The 17,347-nt window shown below is 40.8% G+C and overlaps 1 protein-coding gene across 1 annotated transcript in view; it reads left to right on the top strand.

The window, feature by feature from the left end:
* COL24A1 (collagen type XXIV alpha 1 chain) overlaps nt 1–17,347 on the top strand; it is a 242,407-nt gene that overhangs the window by 212,711 nt on the left and 12,349 nt on the right. Inside the window, exons 51-57 of the mRNA XM_074961390.1 lie at nt 524–586; nt 1,748–1,801; nt 3,478–3,513; nt 14,496–14,531; nt 14,629–14,655; nt 15,919–15,984; nt 16,784–16,952. Coding sequence (XP_074817491.1) covers nt 524–586; nt 1,748–1,801; nt 3,478–3,513; nt 14,496–14,531; nt 14,629–14,655; nt 15,919–15,984; nt 16,784–16,952 — 451 coding nt within the window. The remainder of the gene's footprint in view (nt 1–523; nt 587–1,747; nt 1,802–3,477; nt 3,514–14,495; nt 14,532–14,628; nt 14,656–15,918; nt 15,985–16,783; nt 16,953–17,347) is intronic.

Genomic DNA, 17,347 nt, shown 5'->3' on the forward strand with positions numbered 1-17,347 from the left:
TAGACATACCCTCTTTGTCTATTTCGATGGTGTTTCTCCTGCTTCTCTTTCTCTCATGCACACACCTCTGTTACAATACCCACCTAAGCCCCTCTCCTACATAGTGTCAGATACCTGTGTTTGGGGTGGAGGCCTCTACTATTTCATATAGGAACTTAACTGTTTCTTACAGCTATCTTAAATAAAGGGCAGCAGTTACATCCCCCAGCTTCCATGAGTTTTAGCTTAACCCAGAACAGTAATATTCTGACCTCTGGCTCTCCCATTGGCATAGGTAGCATCTTCACTAAGTGCTACAGCAGTGAAGCTGCCGCCACTGCAGTACTGTAAGTGTAGACAAGCCTGGAGTCAGTTTGTTTAATGTTTTCACTTTGATTGATCTTAGCAAGTATCATGCTTCCACTTTCCATACTGTTTTTTCTGAGAAAAATAATTGCTTACGTACAGTAGTTTTGGCTGATAGTGGCTAGATTTTAATCTGTCAGATGTTCAGGTGGTTTAAGCTTTTTATTTTTATTTTTAGGGTCCTGATGGGGACATTGGTTTAGTTGGAATTCTGGGTCCTAAAGGTCCTGTAGGCCAAATCGTAAGTATTATATGTAATTCTACAAAATAGTTTTCACAATACTGTTTAGTTGGTGCATCTTCATTTTCTATAGCCTTTTCACGTAGAGCTCTCTAATCAGATTGAATGAGCCAAATAACTCCCTTTTTCTTCATAGCAAACCAGAACGTTTAGTCAAATGCCCACCTCTCAGCTGCTAGAAAGGGCCAAACTCTGCCTCTGAAGGGCAAATTTGGCCCCGGGAATAGTTAATTCAGACGTCACATTTAGGAATTATTCCTTTTAACTGAAGGGTAACTAAACTGAATTAGCTGCTTGTGTCCAACCTGTGACAGCTTTTCACATTGTAATTTTTTCTCCTGTTACTCATCCAAAAATCTGGAGGCGCTGCTGGGATTTATCAACAGCGGTATTTGAGGGAGGGAATATTCATCCATCGCGCAATCTGGGGTGATGGCCAGGTTGCAGCTCTGCACATCACATTGTAAAATGCTCTATTCGTCACTGCCAATGACAGGGTCTTAGCTCTTGTGATATGTGCCCTGATGTCACTTCTGGGAGAGTTTGATTAGCTGGTGTCTGAGATAACCAGCTTGAGAGACTTATTTTTATAGCTGTTTTCTCTTCCTGATTATCAGTATACAGGACAGACAGTGGTTCTGAGCTATTTGCCCAAAAGGAGCTTTATCATTTACCAGAATGAAACAGGAAAATACCTCTGTTAGCAGTGTTCACTAGTTGTCTTATATGATTATTTGTGGGTAGCCATATACCTTAGGATGTGGCTGACGGTAGCTCAAAACAAGGAATATTTGGCTTTTGGGTAAATAAAAGACTTCATTTACCATGGTTTTAGTGCTCTGACTTTCATAGCGATATAAAGGCTCTCCAAACACATACAAATACTTACTGATTATTAAAGTAATTATCTGGTTCATTGCCTGTTGATAGTCTTCAGAAAGCCAGCATTGACATGGCACTTTGAATACATATGGAATCCTGTGTTGTTTCATTACTGAGCTGTTGAAAGTTTTAGGCCTATAATTATGCATGGAGGCATAGTATGGTGTTATTTAAATATAAATACAGTTATTTGAAGACTGAGCAATCTTAAAGAGAGTATGTGTTTTTCCTGGGATTTTATTCATGTTGAAATCCTGTAAATCCTTTGTTTGTTTACAGGGATACACTGGCCCCATTGGTCAAGAAGGCATAATAGGCCCAACAGGCAAACCTGTAAGTTTAAGTCCTTAGGTTTCCCTTTACATTTCACATTATTCGTTAGGATGTTCTTTCATCCATGTGTTTAATTATGTCTTAATAGAAGATTTTTACAACTTAAGCAGCAGCTAGCAAGACTATTTTCATATTACACCATATCCACACACTACTGTATGTGACTCTAATCTAAGTAGAGCAAACTAAAAGATGGCAAGAGTCATTGGAGTGAACCAGTTCTCTTCTTTGACAATGCAGTACACATAGGGTGAGATTCCATGCTGCTCCTCTCATTGGTTCAGCACAGATTTTGTAACCCACAGGGAGGAGGTGCCGTAGTGGCTTCAATTCGTCTTCGTATTCTCCCAATCCTGGAGAGGACCTATCATAATACAGACAGCCTGTGGGCCTGTGTAAATTAAGGCAGCCTGCTTGGGTTGTCCTCTGGCCCAAAGTGCTGCCTAGAATCTCTGTGCTGCTGTGGCCCTACCCACATTCAATTCTTCCTGCCCCTAGCGCCATCTCCAGCACACACTTTATGCCAGGGCTAGCAAAGGGGACCTTAAGGAGGCAGCCTTATGGCTCTCTCATCAGTTCCTGTGCTGGAGAATCCTCTCCTGGCCAGATATGAGGCTTTTAGGGTCCCTTTACACCCTCTCATGGCACAGAGGGGCAGGAGCAGAAGTGAGGATCTCACCTGATATCTCTATGAAGTTGGAATAAAGATCAGCAAAATAATGTTTATATACAGTAGTTAATATTTAGTATTTGTAACATGTATGTAACTGGAGTGAAGAAAGAGAAGGGAAATAGGATTAGAACATTCTTGGCCCTTGTTGAGAAAAAGGCCATACCAGCAAAGTACAATATTTGCATTCCTTTTTTTCCCCAGCAAAAGTAAAGATGACAACTCTTTCTCTAGAATTTTTCTCCACAATTGTATGAAGATTGTTAATGTGCTTCATAAAAGCCAGACAGTCTGTCATTGTAATAAATAAAAAGGTTGAGCTGTGACTCATTTTCACACATCGGTGTGTATCCAACCATCAAGATCCAAAATTCTATGCACATCAGATTAATTGCTAGATTAACATTTTTGGAGACACAGTATGAATGCAAAACTGGCCAAGAACATAATATAGGCAAAGAAGAGATAGCTAATCTGCCTGTAGTTGGGAATTAATAATCATCATGTATATCTTTGATGACAGCAGTAAAAGTAGATGTGGAAATACCCATAGAACGTCGCATGGAATTAAATGGATTTTCTCACTTGAAGATAGTATATAGTTTAATTCACAGCATTATGATGGCTTAAGCACGGAACCCCAATGATGGTGGTTTAAACATGCTGCAAGATTTAGCTAAACAAACAGCTAAACAGGGCAAAACTGACTAAAAGAAAAATAATATTAACCATTTTCAAAAAGAGCAAAAAATGGAATTACAAACTGAAAAGATAAAAAACAAAATATATAGATCAGAGATCATGTTCATGTAACTCCTTGTCTAATCTATAATCTATGTATCTATAGTACAAACTGTGGCCCCAGACCTGCAACATTTGTACACATGAAGCAATTAATATTAAAAGGACTGCTGATGTGAGTAAGTAACTCACGTGTATATGTTTTTGCAGGTTCAGGTCCTAAAATATTAGAGTGCACTGGATTAACAGTCTCTGTTTCTTTCAGGGATCCAGGGGTGAAAAAGGCTCCAGGGGTGAAATTGTAAGTCTAAACATTGTTTGTATGTTTATTTTTTGGCTGTGTCTTGCCATGAGAGTACTGTGACAGCAGCACTGCCTGGTGCTCCCACAGTATTCCCAACTAGAGTTGGGCAGGAGACTGTATTCCAGTCCTGGGGGAAATTTTGAGATTTTAAAACATTTTCACATCCTGAATTGGGATGAAATGACAAAATCTCTAAATTTTTTGTGAACCAACAATCCAAAACTACATTCAGTTCAGGCCAATTGAAACGTTTCATGTCAATAATTTTGAAACACTTTGTTTTGATTTTTACCTTTTTAAAACATTTTTCTTGTTATAAATTAACTTAAATTTCAAAACAAAAAATCAGTACTTTTCATTTAAAAAATGTTGAAACAGGATGTTCTGAAGATTTCAAACCATTTTTTCAATGGTTAGAAATCAGAAAGTCACTGCCACTGTCCCCCCAAAAGTTTCAGTTTCAATGAATCGGCATTTTTTAATGGAAAAATGTTTTATCAGCAAATTCGTGACCAGCTCTATTCCCAACTGCTCAGTGGCTGGCTGTGATGCCTTTCCATTAGTATAACAGCTGACACATGCATGAATATGCTGCCCGTGGACACAGACCTTGTTGACTCTGGTCATAAAATAATTGTATATTTAAAATGTATCCCAGTTAGGAATTGAGCCTACAAGGCCTCTTGTCACTCTATTACAGGGGTGGGTAAACTACGGCCCATGGGCCGCATCTGGCCCTCGAGCTCCCACCAGGGAGTGGGGTTGGGGGCTTGCCCCGCTCCTGCACTCCAGCCGGGGAGTGGGATTGGAGGCTTGTCCCGCTCCATGTGTGCCGTGGCTCTGCACAGCTCCTGGGAAGCAGCTGGCATGTCCCACCTCTGGCTCCTAAGTGTAGGGGCAGCCAGGGGGCTCCACATGCTGCCCCGCCCCAACTGCCAGCTCTGCAGCTCCCATTGGCCAGAACCATGGCCAATGGGAGCTGCAGGGGCAGCGTGTGCCAACAGGGCAGCTTGCAGAGCCGCCGTGGCTGCACATCCACATAGGAGCCAGAGGCAGGGACATGCTGCCGCTTCTGGGAGCTGCGTGAGGTAAGCACTGCCCGAAGCCTGCACCCCTGATCCTCTCCCTCCTGCCCTCCGAACCCTCGGTCCCAGCCTGGAGCCCCCGCACCCCAACTCCCAGCCTCACCCCGGAGCCCTCTCCCGCACCTAACCTGAACCTCTCATTTCTGGCCCCACCCCTGGAACCCGCACCTCCAGTTCAGAGCCCATACCCCCACCACACCTCAACCCCCTGCCTAAGCCCAGAGCCCCCTCCCATATTCTGAACCCCTCTGCTTTGCCTGCAGCCACCTCCTGCACCCCAAACCCCTCACTTCTGCTCCCCCTCCGCAGACCCCACACCCTCAGCCGGAGCCCTCACCCCCTCCCGCACCCCAAGCTCCCATTTCATTAACATTCATGGCTCGCCATATAATTTCCATACCCAGATGTGGCCCTCAGGCCAAAATGTTTGCCCACCCCTGCTCTAGTAGCTGATACTCTAATCCCTGTGCCACAGCACTACTTGTGAATCCTATCCCTCTAGGTAATCTTACACAGAGAGACAGGAATTCACAGGCCGTGTGAGTATATGCAAAAGCAGAGGCTGAGATCATGCAGGCCAGCAACTGAACATATATGGACTGCTATAGTAGCAGCAGGCACTGTTGAAGTGGTATATACGTGATTAAGTCACTTTCCTCTTATTCTTCTCCTCCTCCTTTTTCTTCATCATCATCATCAGCATCATATTATTATTATTATTTTAGCTTTCTTAATGTCATAAACGTCCAAAATGTCTAACTAACATGCACTGCATTGCATTGAGCATACAAGAAATTGCCTGCTAACAATGACCATGTAGAGGGCTGTTGTCCATTGCTACAATAGATATATGTGTGTGTGTGTGTGTGTGTGTGTATAGTATAATATATATAAATTCTTATAATGATTTGGAATGCCAATGTTTTCCAGTAACTAACCTATGTAACCTTATTCCTTTTACTCTCGTTTTCCCTCTCCTCTTCCCTCCTATTGTTTGTCACACTTGCTTGTTGCGTCTTGTCTTAAATTAGATCATAAGTTCTTTTGGTGTCTACTTGTGTGTTTGCAGTGACCTAGAACAATAGGACCCCAATACTGACCTAAACACTACAGAAATAGATATTTTAAAGCAATTTGGAACATTGCTGAAGGAATGTGGGCTGTGTGCTTAGCTAACTCAGAATGTGTTGATGTTCATTCTCTGAAACCGTCCTTTTTTTATTTTAATGCTCTTAAGGCAATTCCTAGCTGAGGGACAGAATAAATACCACAGTGCTCATTTAAGACTATTCCCTAGATATTTAACTCTCATTTCCATTCCTTCAGTTTAGGACCTGCCCCCACTGCCCCCTCTCTCTGGGCAGTGTGGAGCTAAAAGTGCTCTTGCATTTTGAAACCAATGCAAATGCTTATTCGTCAAGAAACACTGGTTTCTATTACCTGTACTCACATTTAACACTCAATTCCTTTTTTAATGTACTCATCTCGTGAGACTCTCTTTTCAGAAGGTATAAGTGTATGCAGTGGTATTAGTTTAAAGGCAAGTGTGAGATTAACCTGAGGGACATGAACAAGTTGTCATTAATTCCAGAAGTTGTGGGTGTGATTTCTCCCAGATCCAGATACCCCTCAGTAGATTCTTAGAATTCCAAAATAATGACAGAATTCATTTGTATTTCTCTTGACCCAACATTGGCTAGGACTACAGAGACATTCTTTGGAGACAATAAACGGACCTGATTTTCTAATGGCTCACTGATGTAAAATGCTACCAAATCTTAATTTTTCACTCATGCTGATGGAAGTGTTTCTAATACCTACTGTCCATTCACTTTGCACAGATATAAATGGCTCCACAAGAGGAAAAGCAGAGGGGAATCAGGCCCATTAGTTTTTTAACAGACAGAAGTAATCTGTATGGAACTTCATATAATTTCACCCCTGCCCTCCCTCATAATTTACGTGGTTGACAGTGGATTTTTTTAAGTTCTCAGAGGTTTAAATAAATGTAAAGCATTACAAACTCACAGTAGCATCCTGTGCTTTTCCTAGTTTGAACTATAAAATGGATGGCTCTCAACATTTGATAGCACCCAGAAAGTATAGCTCTTAATAAAAGACTGTCCGCATCTCAAGGAGCTGCCAGTGTAAATGTTAGATGTGATATAATGAGTGGTGGTTAGAAACAGCGGGGAGGCAATGGGGAGATGGAGGGTGAAGGCTATAGCAATACAGTCACTTGAATCTTCAGTTTGTATATATGCACATCTTGGTGGTTCTATACATTTTGTTTTGTTTTCCTTTTATAAAAAATATTTCAGGTGGTGTTAATGGCTCCCTTGTTGCAGGCATTGCAGAAGAATTGAATTTGCAGTAGGGATTTAAATGAGGAGAGGGTGTTAGCAGACATGAGGAGGGGGTTTCATGTGTAAGAGGCAGTATGAACAAAGGTGTCTCACCTCTTTGGCATTGTTAGTTATTCACAGTAACAGTAAATTAGCATATTATACCACCTTTTATGGACTTGCTCTCTAATATTCGCTACTGGAGCTAATACCGTCTACAACTTTGTGAGCACAATCATAGACTATCAGGGTTGGAAGGGATCTCAGGAGGTCATCTAGTCCAACCCCTGCTCAAAGCAGGACCAATCCCTAACTAAATCATCCCAGCCAGGGCTTTGTCAAGCCTGACCTTAAAAGGAAGGAGATTCTACCACCTCCCTAGGTAACCCATTCCAGTGCTTCACCACCCTCCTAGTGAAAAAGTTTTTCCTAATATCCAACCTAAACCTCCCCCACTACAACTTGAGACCATTGCTTCTTGTTCTGTCATCCTGTACCACTGAGAACAGTCTAGATCCTTCCTCTTTGGAACCCCCTTTCAGGTAGTTGAAAGCAGCTATCAAATCCCCCCTCATTCTTGTCTTCCGCAGACTAAACAATCCCAGTTCCCTCAGCCTCTCCTCATAAATCATGTGCTCCATCCCCCTAATCATTTTTGTTGCCCTCCGCTGGACTCTTTCCAATTTTTCCACATCCTTCTTGTAGTGTGGGGCCCAAAACTGGACACAGTACTCCAGATGAGGCCTCACCAATGTCAAATAGAGGGGAATGCTCACGTCCCTCGATCTGCTGGTAATGCTCCTAGTTAAACAGCCTATAATGCCGTTAGCCTTCTTGGCAACAAGGGCACACTGTTAACTCATATCCAGCTTCTCATCCACTGTAACCCCTAGGTCCTTTTCTGCAGAACTGCTGCCTAGCCACTCGGTCCCTAGTCTGTAGCAGTGCATGGGATTCTTTCGTCCTAAGTGCAGGACTCTGCACTTGTCCTTGTTGAACCTCATCAGATTTCTTTTGGCCCAATCCTCTAATTTGTCAAGGGCTCAATGTATCCTATCCCTACCCTCCAGCGTAGCTACCACTCCTCCCAGTTCAGTGTCATCTACAAACTTGCTGAGTGTGCAGTCCACACCATCCTCCAGATCATTAATGAAGATATTGAACAAAACCGGCCCCAGGACCGACCCTGGGGGCATTCTGCTTGATACCAGCTGCCAATGAGACATGGAGCCATTGATCACTACTCACTGAGCCTGATGATCTAGCCAGCTTTCTATCCACCTTATAGTCCATTCATCCAGCCCATACTTCTTTAACTTGCTGGCAAGAATACTGTGGGAGACCGTGTCAAAAGCTTTGCTAAAGTCAAGGAATAACACATCCGCTGCTTTCCCCTCATCCACAAAGCCAGTTATCTCATCATAGAAGGCAATTAGGTTAGTCAGGCATGACTTGCCCTTGGTGAATCCATGCTGACTGTTTCTGATCACTTTCCTCTCCTCTAAGTGCTTCAGAATTGATTCCTTGAGGACCTGCTCCATGATTTTTCCAGGGACTGAGGTGAGGCTGACTGGGCTGTCGTTCCCCGGATCCTCCTTCTTCCCTTTTTTAAAGATGGGCACTACATTAGCCTTTTTCCAGTCGTCCGGGACCTCCCCCAATTGCCATCTTTGAGTTTTCAAAGATAATGGCCAATGGCTCTGAAGTCACATCCGCCAACTCCTTTAGCACCCTCGGATGCAGTGTATCCGGCCCCATGGATTTGTGCTCGTCCGGCTTTTCTAAATAGTCCTGAACCACTTCTTTCTCCACAGAGGGCTGGTCACCTCCTCCCCCTACTGTGCTGCCCAGTGCAGTAGTCTGGAAGCTGAACTTGTTCGTGAAGACAGAGGTAAAAAAAGCATTGAGTACATTAGCTTTTTCCACATCCTCTGCTGAATAGCGTAGAGAATAGCGTAGCTGAAGTTGACGTATCTTAGATTGACTTAGAATCACTCACTTCACGTCCTTGCAGCGCGGGATCAATGGTCGCCACTCCCCCATCAACTCCGCTTCCGCCTCTCGCCGTGGTGGAGTTCCGGAGTCGACGGCAGAGCGATCAGGGATCGATTTATCGCGTCTACACTAGATGTGATAAATCAATCCCTGATAGATCGATCACTACCCGCCGATCCAGCGGGTAGTGTAGACGTGGCCCAAGAAAACTGAATACAGATAAAACCTCACCCTCAGATGTTTCAATAAGCTTCTATCACAGACTGGACGCCTTCCTAGTCTGGGCACAGTCCTTTCCCCTGGTACAGCCCTTGTTCCAGCTCAGGTGGTAGCTAGGGGATTTCTCATGATTGCCCCCTACTTTGTTCTGTTCCACCCACTTATTTATCTTTTGCATAAGGCGGGAATCCTTTGTCCCTCTGGGTTCCCACCCCTCCTTCTCAGTGGAAAAGTACCAGGTTAAAGATGGATTCCAGTTCAGATGACATGATCACATGTCAACGTAAGACTTCATTACCCACTTGCCAGCCAACGGGTATACAGGAAGACTTAAAGTAAAACAGAGCCATCTACAGTCAATTGTCCTGGTTAATGGGAGCCATTAAGATTCCAAACCACTATTAATGGCCCACACTTTGCATAACTACAATAGGACCTCAGAGTTATATTTCATATTTCTAGTTTCAGATACAAGAGTGATACATTTATACAAATAGGATGACCACACTCAGTAGATTATAAGCTTTGTAATAATACCTTACAAGAGACCTTTTGCATGAAGCATATTCCAGTTACATTATATTCACACTCATTAGCATATTTTTATAAAATCATATAGAGTGCAAAGTCACAACCTGCCCTAACTCTTCTCTCCTTTCCCCAGCTAACTCAGAAACTGGTTTCATATGCTGGGCCAGGTCTTCAGCTAATGTAAGCTGGTGAAGCTCCATCTACAGCAGCTGAGGATTTGGCTCATAATTTTTTGCTTTTTAGCCTTCAACAGCAGACCAACTTGTATCTAAATAGGGACCCTGGCATGAAGTTGCAGATACACTTTGCTGGACTGAACCCTACTCTTGTATTTGCAGCAGACATTTTCTTTTCAAATGAAGGGATTCTTACCACTTGCAAACATTCACAACTGAGCTTCATTTTCCCACCAAACATCTGCTTAAAGGTCAAAAACACCCCTCAAAATATTCCTAATTTCAGTCAAGCAGCACTGCCTGTGCTGAATGAGAAGATACTGAGTATTCTGCATTATTTTCTTCAGCTGATGATGTATGCCTGTCATAAAGTCATGGATTCCAAGGCCAGAAAAGGGACTGTTTTGATCATTTAGTCTGACCTCTTGGATAACACAGACCATAGAACTTTCCCAAAATAATTCCTTTTGAACTAGAACTTGTCTTTTTGAAAAACATTCAATCTTGATTTTAAAATTGTCAGTGATGGAGAATCCATCACAACCCTTGTTAATTGTTCCAATAGTTAATTAACATAAGAACATAAGAATGGCCCTACTGGGTCAGACCAAAGGTCCATCTAGCCCAATATCCTGTCTTCTGACAGTAGCCAATGCCAGGTGCCCCAGAGGAAATGAACAGAACAGGTAAGCATCAAGTGATCCATCCCCTGTTGCCCATTCCCAGCTTCTGGCAAACAGAGGCTACGGACACCATCCCTGCCCATCCTGGCTAATAGCCATTGATGGACCTATCCTCCGTGAATTTATCTAGTTCTTTTTTGAACCCTGTTACAGTCTTGGCCTTCACGACATCCTCTGGCAAAGCGTTCCACAGGTTGACTGTGCATTGTGTGAAGAAATACTTCCTTTTGTTTGTTTTAAACCTGCTGCCTATTTCATTTGGTGACTCCTAGTTCTTGTGTCATGAGAAGGAGTAAATAACACTTCCTTATTTACTTTCTCCTCACTGTTAAAAATTTACAATTTATTTCCAGTCTGAATTTGTCTAGCTTCAACTGCCAGCCATTGGATCTTGTTAAATATACCTTTGTCTGCTCGACTGAAGAGCCCTTTAGTAAATATTTTTCTCCATATAGGTACTAATAGACTGTAGTCAAGTCACCCCATGACCTTCTCTTTGTTAAGCTAAATAGATTAAACTCCTTGAGTCTATCAAGGCATGAACATCTTTCCTGAATTGTTGGCACCAGAACTGGACACAGCAGCAGTCTCATCAGGCCAAACACAGAGGTAATATAACCTCTCTACTCCTACTTGAGATTCCCATTTATGCATCCAAGGATCACATTATTAGCCCTTCCTATCATCATATTGTCTTCAATCAAATGGGACATAAAAACATGTAAAGGGTGATTCTTCTCACTTTACACCAGTGTAACTCAGGAAGAATTCCATTCCAGTCAGCATTGTTACACTGGTATAAAGGTTGTGTAAGACAATGATCAAAACCTTGTGTCCTGATTTTCATAGAGGCTGGGCACCCACGACTCTCTTTAAATCAAACAGGAGTTATGAGTGCTCAGCACCTCTGAAAATCAGGCCAACTGTATTTACGATCCTGATCCTGCGAACACTTATGTACATGCTTAACTGTAAAATGTAAGTAGCGCTATTGAAGTCCCTGATTGCTCATGCTTAAAGTTAAGCACACGCATAAATGTTTGTAGGATCAGAATTTTGAAGTATCAAAGAGAAAAGAATGGAGTTTGGACCTTTGACCTTTTGTGCTAGCTGTCAAATTAAGGGCTTGAAAGGATTAAAGAGCACACTAAAAATAATTCATTTTATTCTTTGGTTTTGGTATTAAGGAACTGGAATTATACTTTTCTCACTCCTTTACTTATCCTTTGATCACATTAGCTTTAAGTAGATTCATAAAGCTAATCCTGTACATTCCAGGGGAATATTCTGCTATTAACTTAATTCATAAAATGTGCAATTTAACCTTCTACTGCAGCTCTGTGGCAGAAAGGAGCATTTATAATGTTTCTACAGAATTTCCAACATACTATTTGAAATTTAGTTATGTTTAAAAGACTTGTAAAAGTAATTGATGTAGATCCTTGAAGTTTTAAAGCGTTTAAGAAATGTAATATGCCCAAGGGGGTTTTCCCCAGGTAGCAGTTGGCTGCCAATTTACCTTTTCATACGGGATTTGATTAGCTAGGTCAGGAGATAATGGATCAAGGCAGACTGAGTCACATCACCTCTTTATTAGAACAGTTTAAATTCATCAGAACAATACAACTGTCAATAAAATCCCTCTCTATAAATCTCAAGTGTCTTAAAATAGTTCCACAGACATACAGTTGTGGTGCATACACCAAAAATATAGACTCGTTCAGCTATAAGAGAAATCCAGTGAAAGTTTTGAATCACTGTACACAGAACAAAGACATCTATTCACCAGAAATAAGTGTTTACATAGGAGCAGTATAGATCATTGAAGCCTTCACATCTTGATGTAACTTGGCCATTGTGTAACCTAGTCCTGAACCAAGATACACAAATATCTCCTTACACTGTGGAAATCATTCTTTTTGTTTCTTTTCACCCTTTCCCTTTCTTTTTCTACCAATAAGGATATCAAATGCACTTCGCTAAGCATGATCAAAGAATACCGCAATATACACGCATTAGTTTGAAGGATCCTTGAGACATATTGACAACAAATGTGCTACTGATCTGGTTAATTAAACGCAAAATTTTCAGCTGGCGTAAACTGGCATAGCACTGTTGAACTCACTTGACTTACACCAGCTGAGAATCTGACCCAGAGTAGTCATAGGAAGATTTTGCTAACATCATTTCTCATCAATATTATAATAACAATTATTTAAAGGTCAGTAAGTATTATTAGCTGTAGATGGATTAAGTGAGGCAGAGTGAGGTTATGTGACTTGCCAAAATCACACAGAGTTAGTGGCACAGTTAGGAATCAGAAGTTTTAGGTTATATTACTGTTCCCCTACATTAACCACTAATCAATGGTGCCTCGGTAAAACTACAGTAGATGTTGGTCTGCGGGATAGAGGTGGTGGCTTATAGTCTTGAATATGCATACACTGGGTGAAACCAGGTAAGTAGGATCCAGTGACAGTAGGTGATGGTTGAAAAGCTGACAAAATTAAATATCCAAACTGATTCAACCCTTAATGCCTTCACAGTAAAAATCAGCAAAGGCTAAACTGAAACATAAAGAAATGTCCTCAGTTTTAACTCCTCTCCATAATTACTATACAGCTGTTTATAGAACAGCAGTACTCACAAAATACAGATTTGGGCTATGGAGATTGAATCAAGGTGATCGTAACAGCTCCCATTGAAAATCAAATGCGCTCTCACGTAGCTACCATGTGTTCTGTCCCATGAATTTTACATCATATAGGCTAAAGAGTGTGAACAATGTGCTTGTAGAGATCGATACATCTGAAAAGTCTCGGTTACCCAAATGTGTCTCTTTTATATGATCTTATCTGGCATCCTCCCATTTAAATGTATGTGGACTAGCATGGGACACAACCCTGCATGCTCTAAACACCCCAAACTCCCATTGACTTGGTTGGCAGTTTGAGATGGAGGATCATGCTCACAGTTGTTCTGCACAGTGATGCTTATGCAGATGTTTCTTTTGAAGTCTCTTGGGTGACATACTACTTGTTGGTGTATTGGTTAGAGAACTGAAAGAAACAGATGAAATGGTTTACTACTAGGATGAGGGTTTTGGCCAGGTCTACACTAGAAACTTTTGCTGGTATAACAGTGTTGATTAGGGATGTGATTTTTATGAGGTCTACACCCAAGGTGTAGAATTTTCTCTTTCCTTTTCTACTTGTGTTAACCTTTTGTGTGTGTTGTACACATTATGCCCTGCAAGGCCCCTGTGACTGTAATTGGTTCCTCCTCCCTTCTTGCTGCTTAATTCCACCCTTAAATGAAGTTCCTCTATGGTCAGCAATGGTGGTGACATGTTGCTTGCATTAGAAGGAGAGAAGTTTGCAATGTCAGGGCCCATGATGTAAGTGTTCCATATCCTGAATCAAATGTCATACTTTGTATTAAGTGTACTTTTATAAATAGTTTATTAAGGGCTAATAATTTATTAATATATCATTTAGTAAAAGGTTGATCAACTATTAGAGGCCAGTAAGTCAAGAAACTCTTTATAACCATCTATAACACTTTGTGCTAATGTGCTTATAGCTATCCATAACACACACTACTCATGTGTGACATGCTTATAGGATCTATTAAATATTTATTAACCCTCTGCACACTATTTATAAATGTACTCTTAATATCAAGTGTGATCAGAAAAACAGAGGGTTGTTTTTATATCCAGCACTGTCAGTCTGGCACCTTTCATAAGAACAACACTTAGTTTTTAAAAATGCACAATGCAGTACATTCAGAAGTGGAGACAAATGGTCTACAGCTCTACCAAGAAATCTTTGTGCAGATCACAGCTGACTACACTTCATTATGGCATTTTCTGATTTAAAAAAAACAAACAAAAGTAGAAGGATTTTTTTTAACCCTAATGCATTTTATCTTCCTTTCTCCTAGGGCCCTCAGGGACCACGGGGTCATCCAGGTCCACCGGTAAGTGTATAAAGAGCTATTTTTATCTAGGTTCTCCTTGCATGTGTGATTTAAAGAAGCCTGCAATACCTAATAACTGCTTTCTCTTGTTTTCTAGGGTCCACCTGGGGTACCTGGGCCAAGAGTAAGTTTCATAATTGTGCTCACTGCAACTCATTCCCTCAGTGTTGAAAGTGAAAATGTTGAGACCCTCTTCATAGGGTGTTGCTTCCTCCATCATCTCAAGTGAAATTCAAATGTTTTTTCTTTAGCACTCATCACTATAATATCTAAGCTCAGATATAGTTGCTATGCTAAACCTCCTGTCTGACATCTTCTGTTCTAGTAGTGCTACCATGTTGCAGAGTCCTAAAACGGCAAAGCACATGTCCATGCTCACACGCTTGGCCTACGTAAACTTCACTCCAGTTTTAAAGCTTACGTATAGGAATTCAGCATATACAAATTCTGAAGGGAAGTAGGATGCTCCGTGGTATGTCATTCACCAGATGCATTCACATCAAATGTATCCGTTTTCTTCTAGGGGATTATTATCCAGCATTTACTGGGAGGATGGATTTAGTGTTCTAGTCCTTTTCTATTATTTCTGCTCTATTGGGCAGCCCCCTTCCTGGGCCACCCTCCTGAGTCAGGTCATGGCATGACAGAAGCTGCACCCCCTCCTACTCTGGCATTCCCCCTACAGTAGGGACTAGGGTGGCCTGTGGTATAGGAGGCAGCTGAACTAGTTGGATGCCAGCCAAGGACTCCATCACATCAAAGGACGTCTCAGCTGGCAAGATATAGCACTTTTCACCACTAGAGTAGTGCAAAGGGACCAGGGAATCTGGCCCATGTTGTATGTGCATGACTAGAGACTGAATTGTTTTTTGTGTATCTTGTTTGGAGAGTAAATATCACCTTTTTCTCCATCTATAAATAGTATTTGTAACTGTTGATGTATTAGATTAGATGGATGGCAGACAGATTTGGAGCCAATAGTTTGGGCTGGGGATTTTTTCTTTTGTTTGTTTTATTTTTTTTCCAGGAAAATTACTGATAAAAGAAACTAATTTATTTTTTAAAATTACAATTCTTTAAAATAAGAGTATCCCATTTCATCCGTTTGTTTTTTCTTTTTAAAAGTAAAATTCATAGTTTGTAATTTAGTGGATGTGGAGCATTCAGCTAAACAATTAGAAGGCCTCAGAGGTTTTGGGGAAGTTGGGCTTTTTTGTCCTTTTTGATACATACACATTTATGTGCAATAAGTTTTAATTAAGAGACTTTCAAATTCTTCATCAGATATAACTGGTATATTTCTGCAGCAATACTTGAAGAACTTACAACCTTAATTTTATTCTCTGTTGATCTTACTGCTGATCTTCAATGGTTTTGGTTTACACAGAAACAAATGGACATCAATGCTGCTATTCAAGCGTTGATTGAATCAAATGGTGCACTACAGATGGAGGTAATATATCTTGCTTTATTTACATTGGCACATACATTAGAAAATGTATAAAGAGTTGGGTTTTTTAAGGCCAAAACATGGCTTCTTCACAAAGGCTTTACTGAAAACAGAAAAACTAGAAACTGTTTAGTGAGGAAAAACTAACCCATGTATAATATGATTAAACACAATTGGATATATAGGATGCAATTTAAGTCAGGTTTTAAAAACCACAGTATTTCTAATGTTTAAATATGATTAAAGAGGATGGAAAGTATCAATTCATTATACAATGTGAAGTGTATACATTCAGCTACATGTCTACAAATGAGACTGTCATTAAGGCCTTGGTCCATCAGTCACTTACACACGCTTAACTTCATGCATGTGAGTAGAGTCATTGCATCAATGGGACTCTGCACATGTGTAAAGTTAAGCACATTTGTATGTGTCTTTAGATTTGGGACCTAAGACTATTAACTCTGTTGTTCAAAATCTGACAGTGTAAGGTATCGCTTATAAAATGAACTAATTTCTTTCTTTTTTTTTCTTTTTTGTGTATTCAAATTTCCATTTCCATGTATTATAACAATGTTTATAACAATTTTTAACCTGACTGTAACGCCTTTTCTCCAATGATTTTAATAAAATGTACTAATTATTTTTAATTTGAATAAATCATTTCTATTATCTCATATGTGGCCGGCTGCATGCATCATAAACACCTTTCATTTCTGCATGTGGTCTCCAATGGGCATTTGATTTAACTGCATGCACTGCTGCTATGGCATTTTTGTGATAACATTATTGCTAACGGCAGAGGTACCAGAATACTGAAGTAAATTTACTAGATCACAGTGCAGAGATATTCAAAACGCTACACTACCTTAGCAATTTACTGCACAGTATCAAGAACCCCCTCGGCACTCGGGATAACCCAGCACGCATCTGCAGGGATTTGCTTAACTGTGAACGTAAAGTATCAGATGGTAAGTGTCTACTTTCATCAAATCATATATACCATCAGGATTTAGAATATCTTGTTTCCAACTTTTAATTTCTAGAGCAAAACCGTAATGGGTGGCGTTTTAATAACTGTATTAATTTTAACTTGTTAATTCCATATAACTACTGAGTACCACACACCTATCCATAATGGACTTACCTGTCATTTTATCCCCAAAGCTGCTTCTGCTCTCTGTGGATGGTGAAAAAATAATTGCTGCTTCTTCTAGGCTATTCCAACCTGCCAATACTCAGTGCTGAATTTCTTGTGAGTGGCAGCATCTTTAAAACAATCTCAAACCTGCATTTTCTCAGTACAGAGGATATGATACTCTGATCATGCTGGTGTAAACCAGGGGTAACTCAGCTGAAGTCAATT

Source organism: Natator depressus, chromosome 8 (genome assembly GCF_965152275.1).
Source record: "Natator depressus isolate rNatDep1 chromosome 8, rNatDep2.hap1, whole genome shotgun sequence".
NCBI lineage: Eukaryota > Metazoa > Chordata > Testudines > Cheloniidae > Natator > Natator depressus.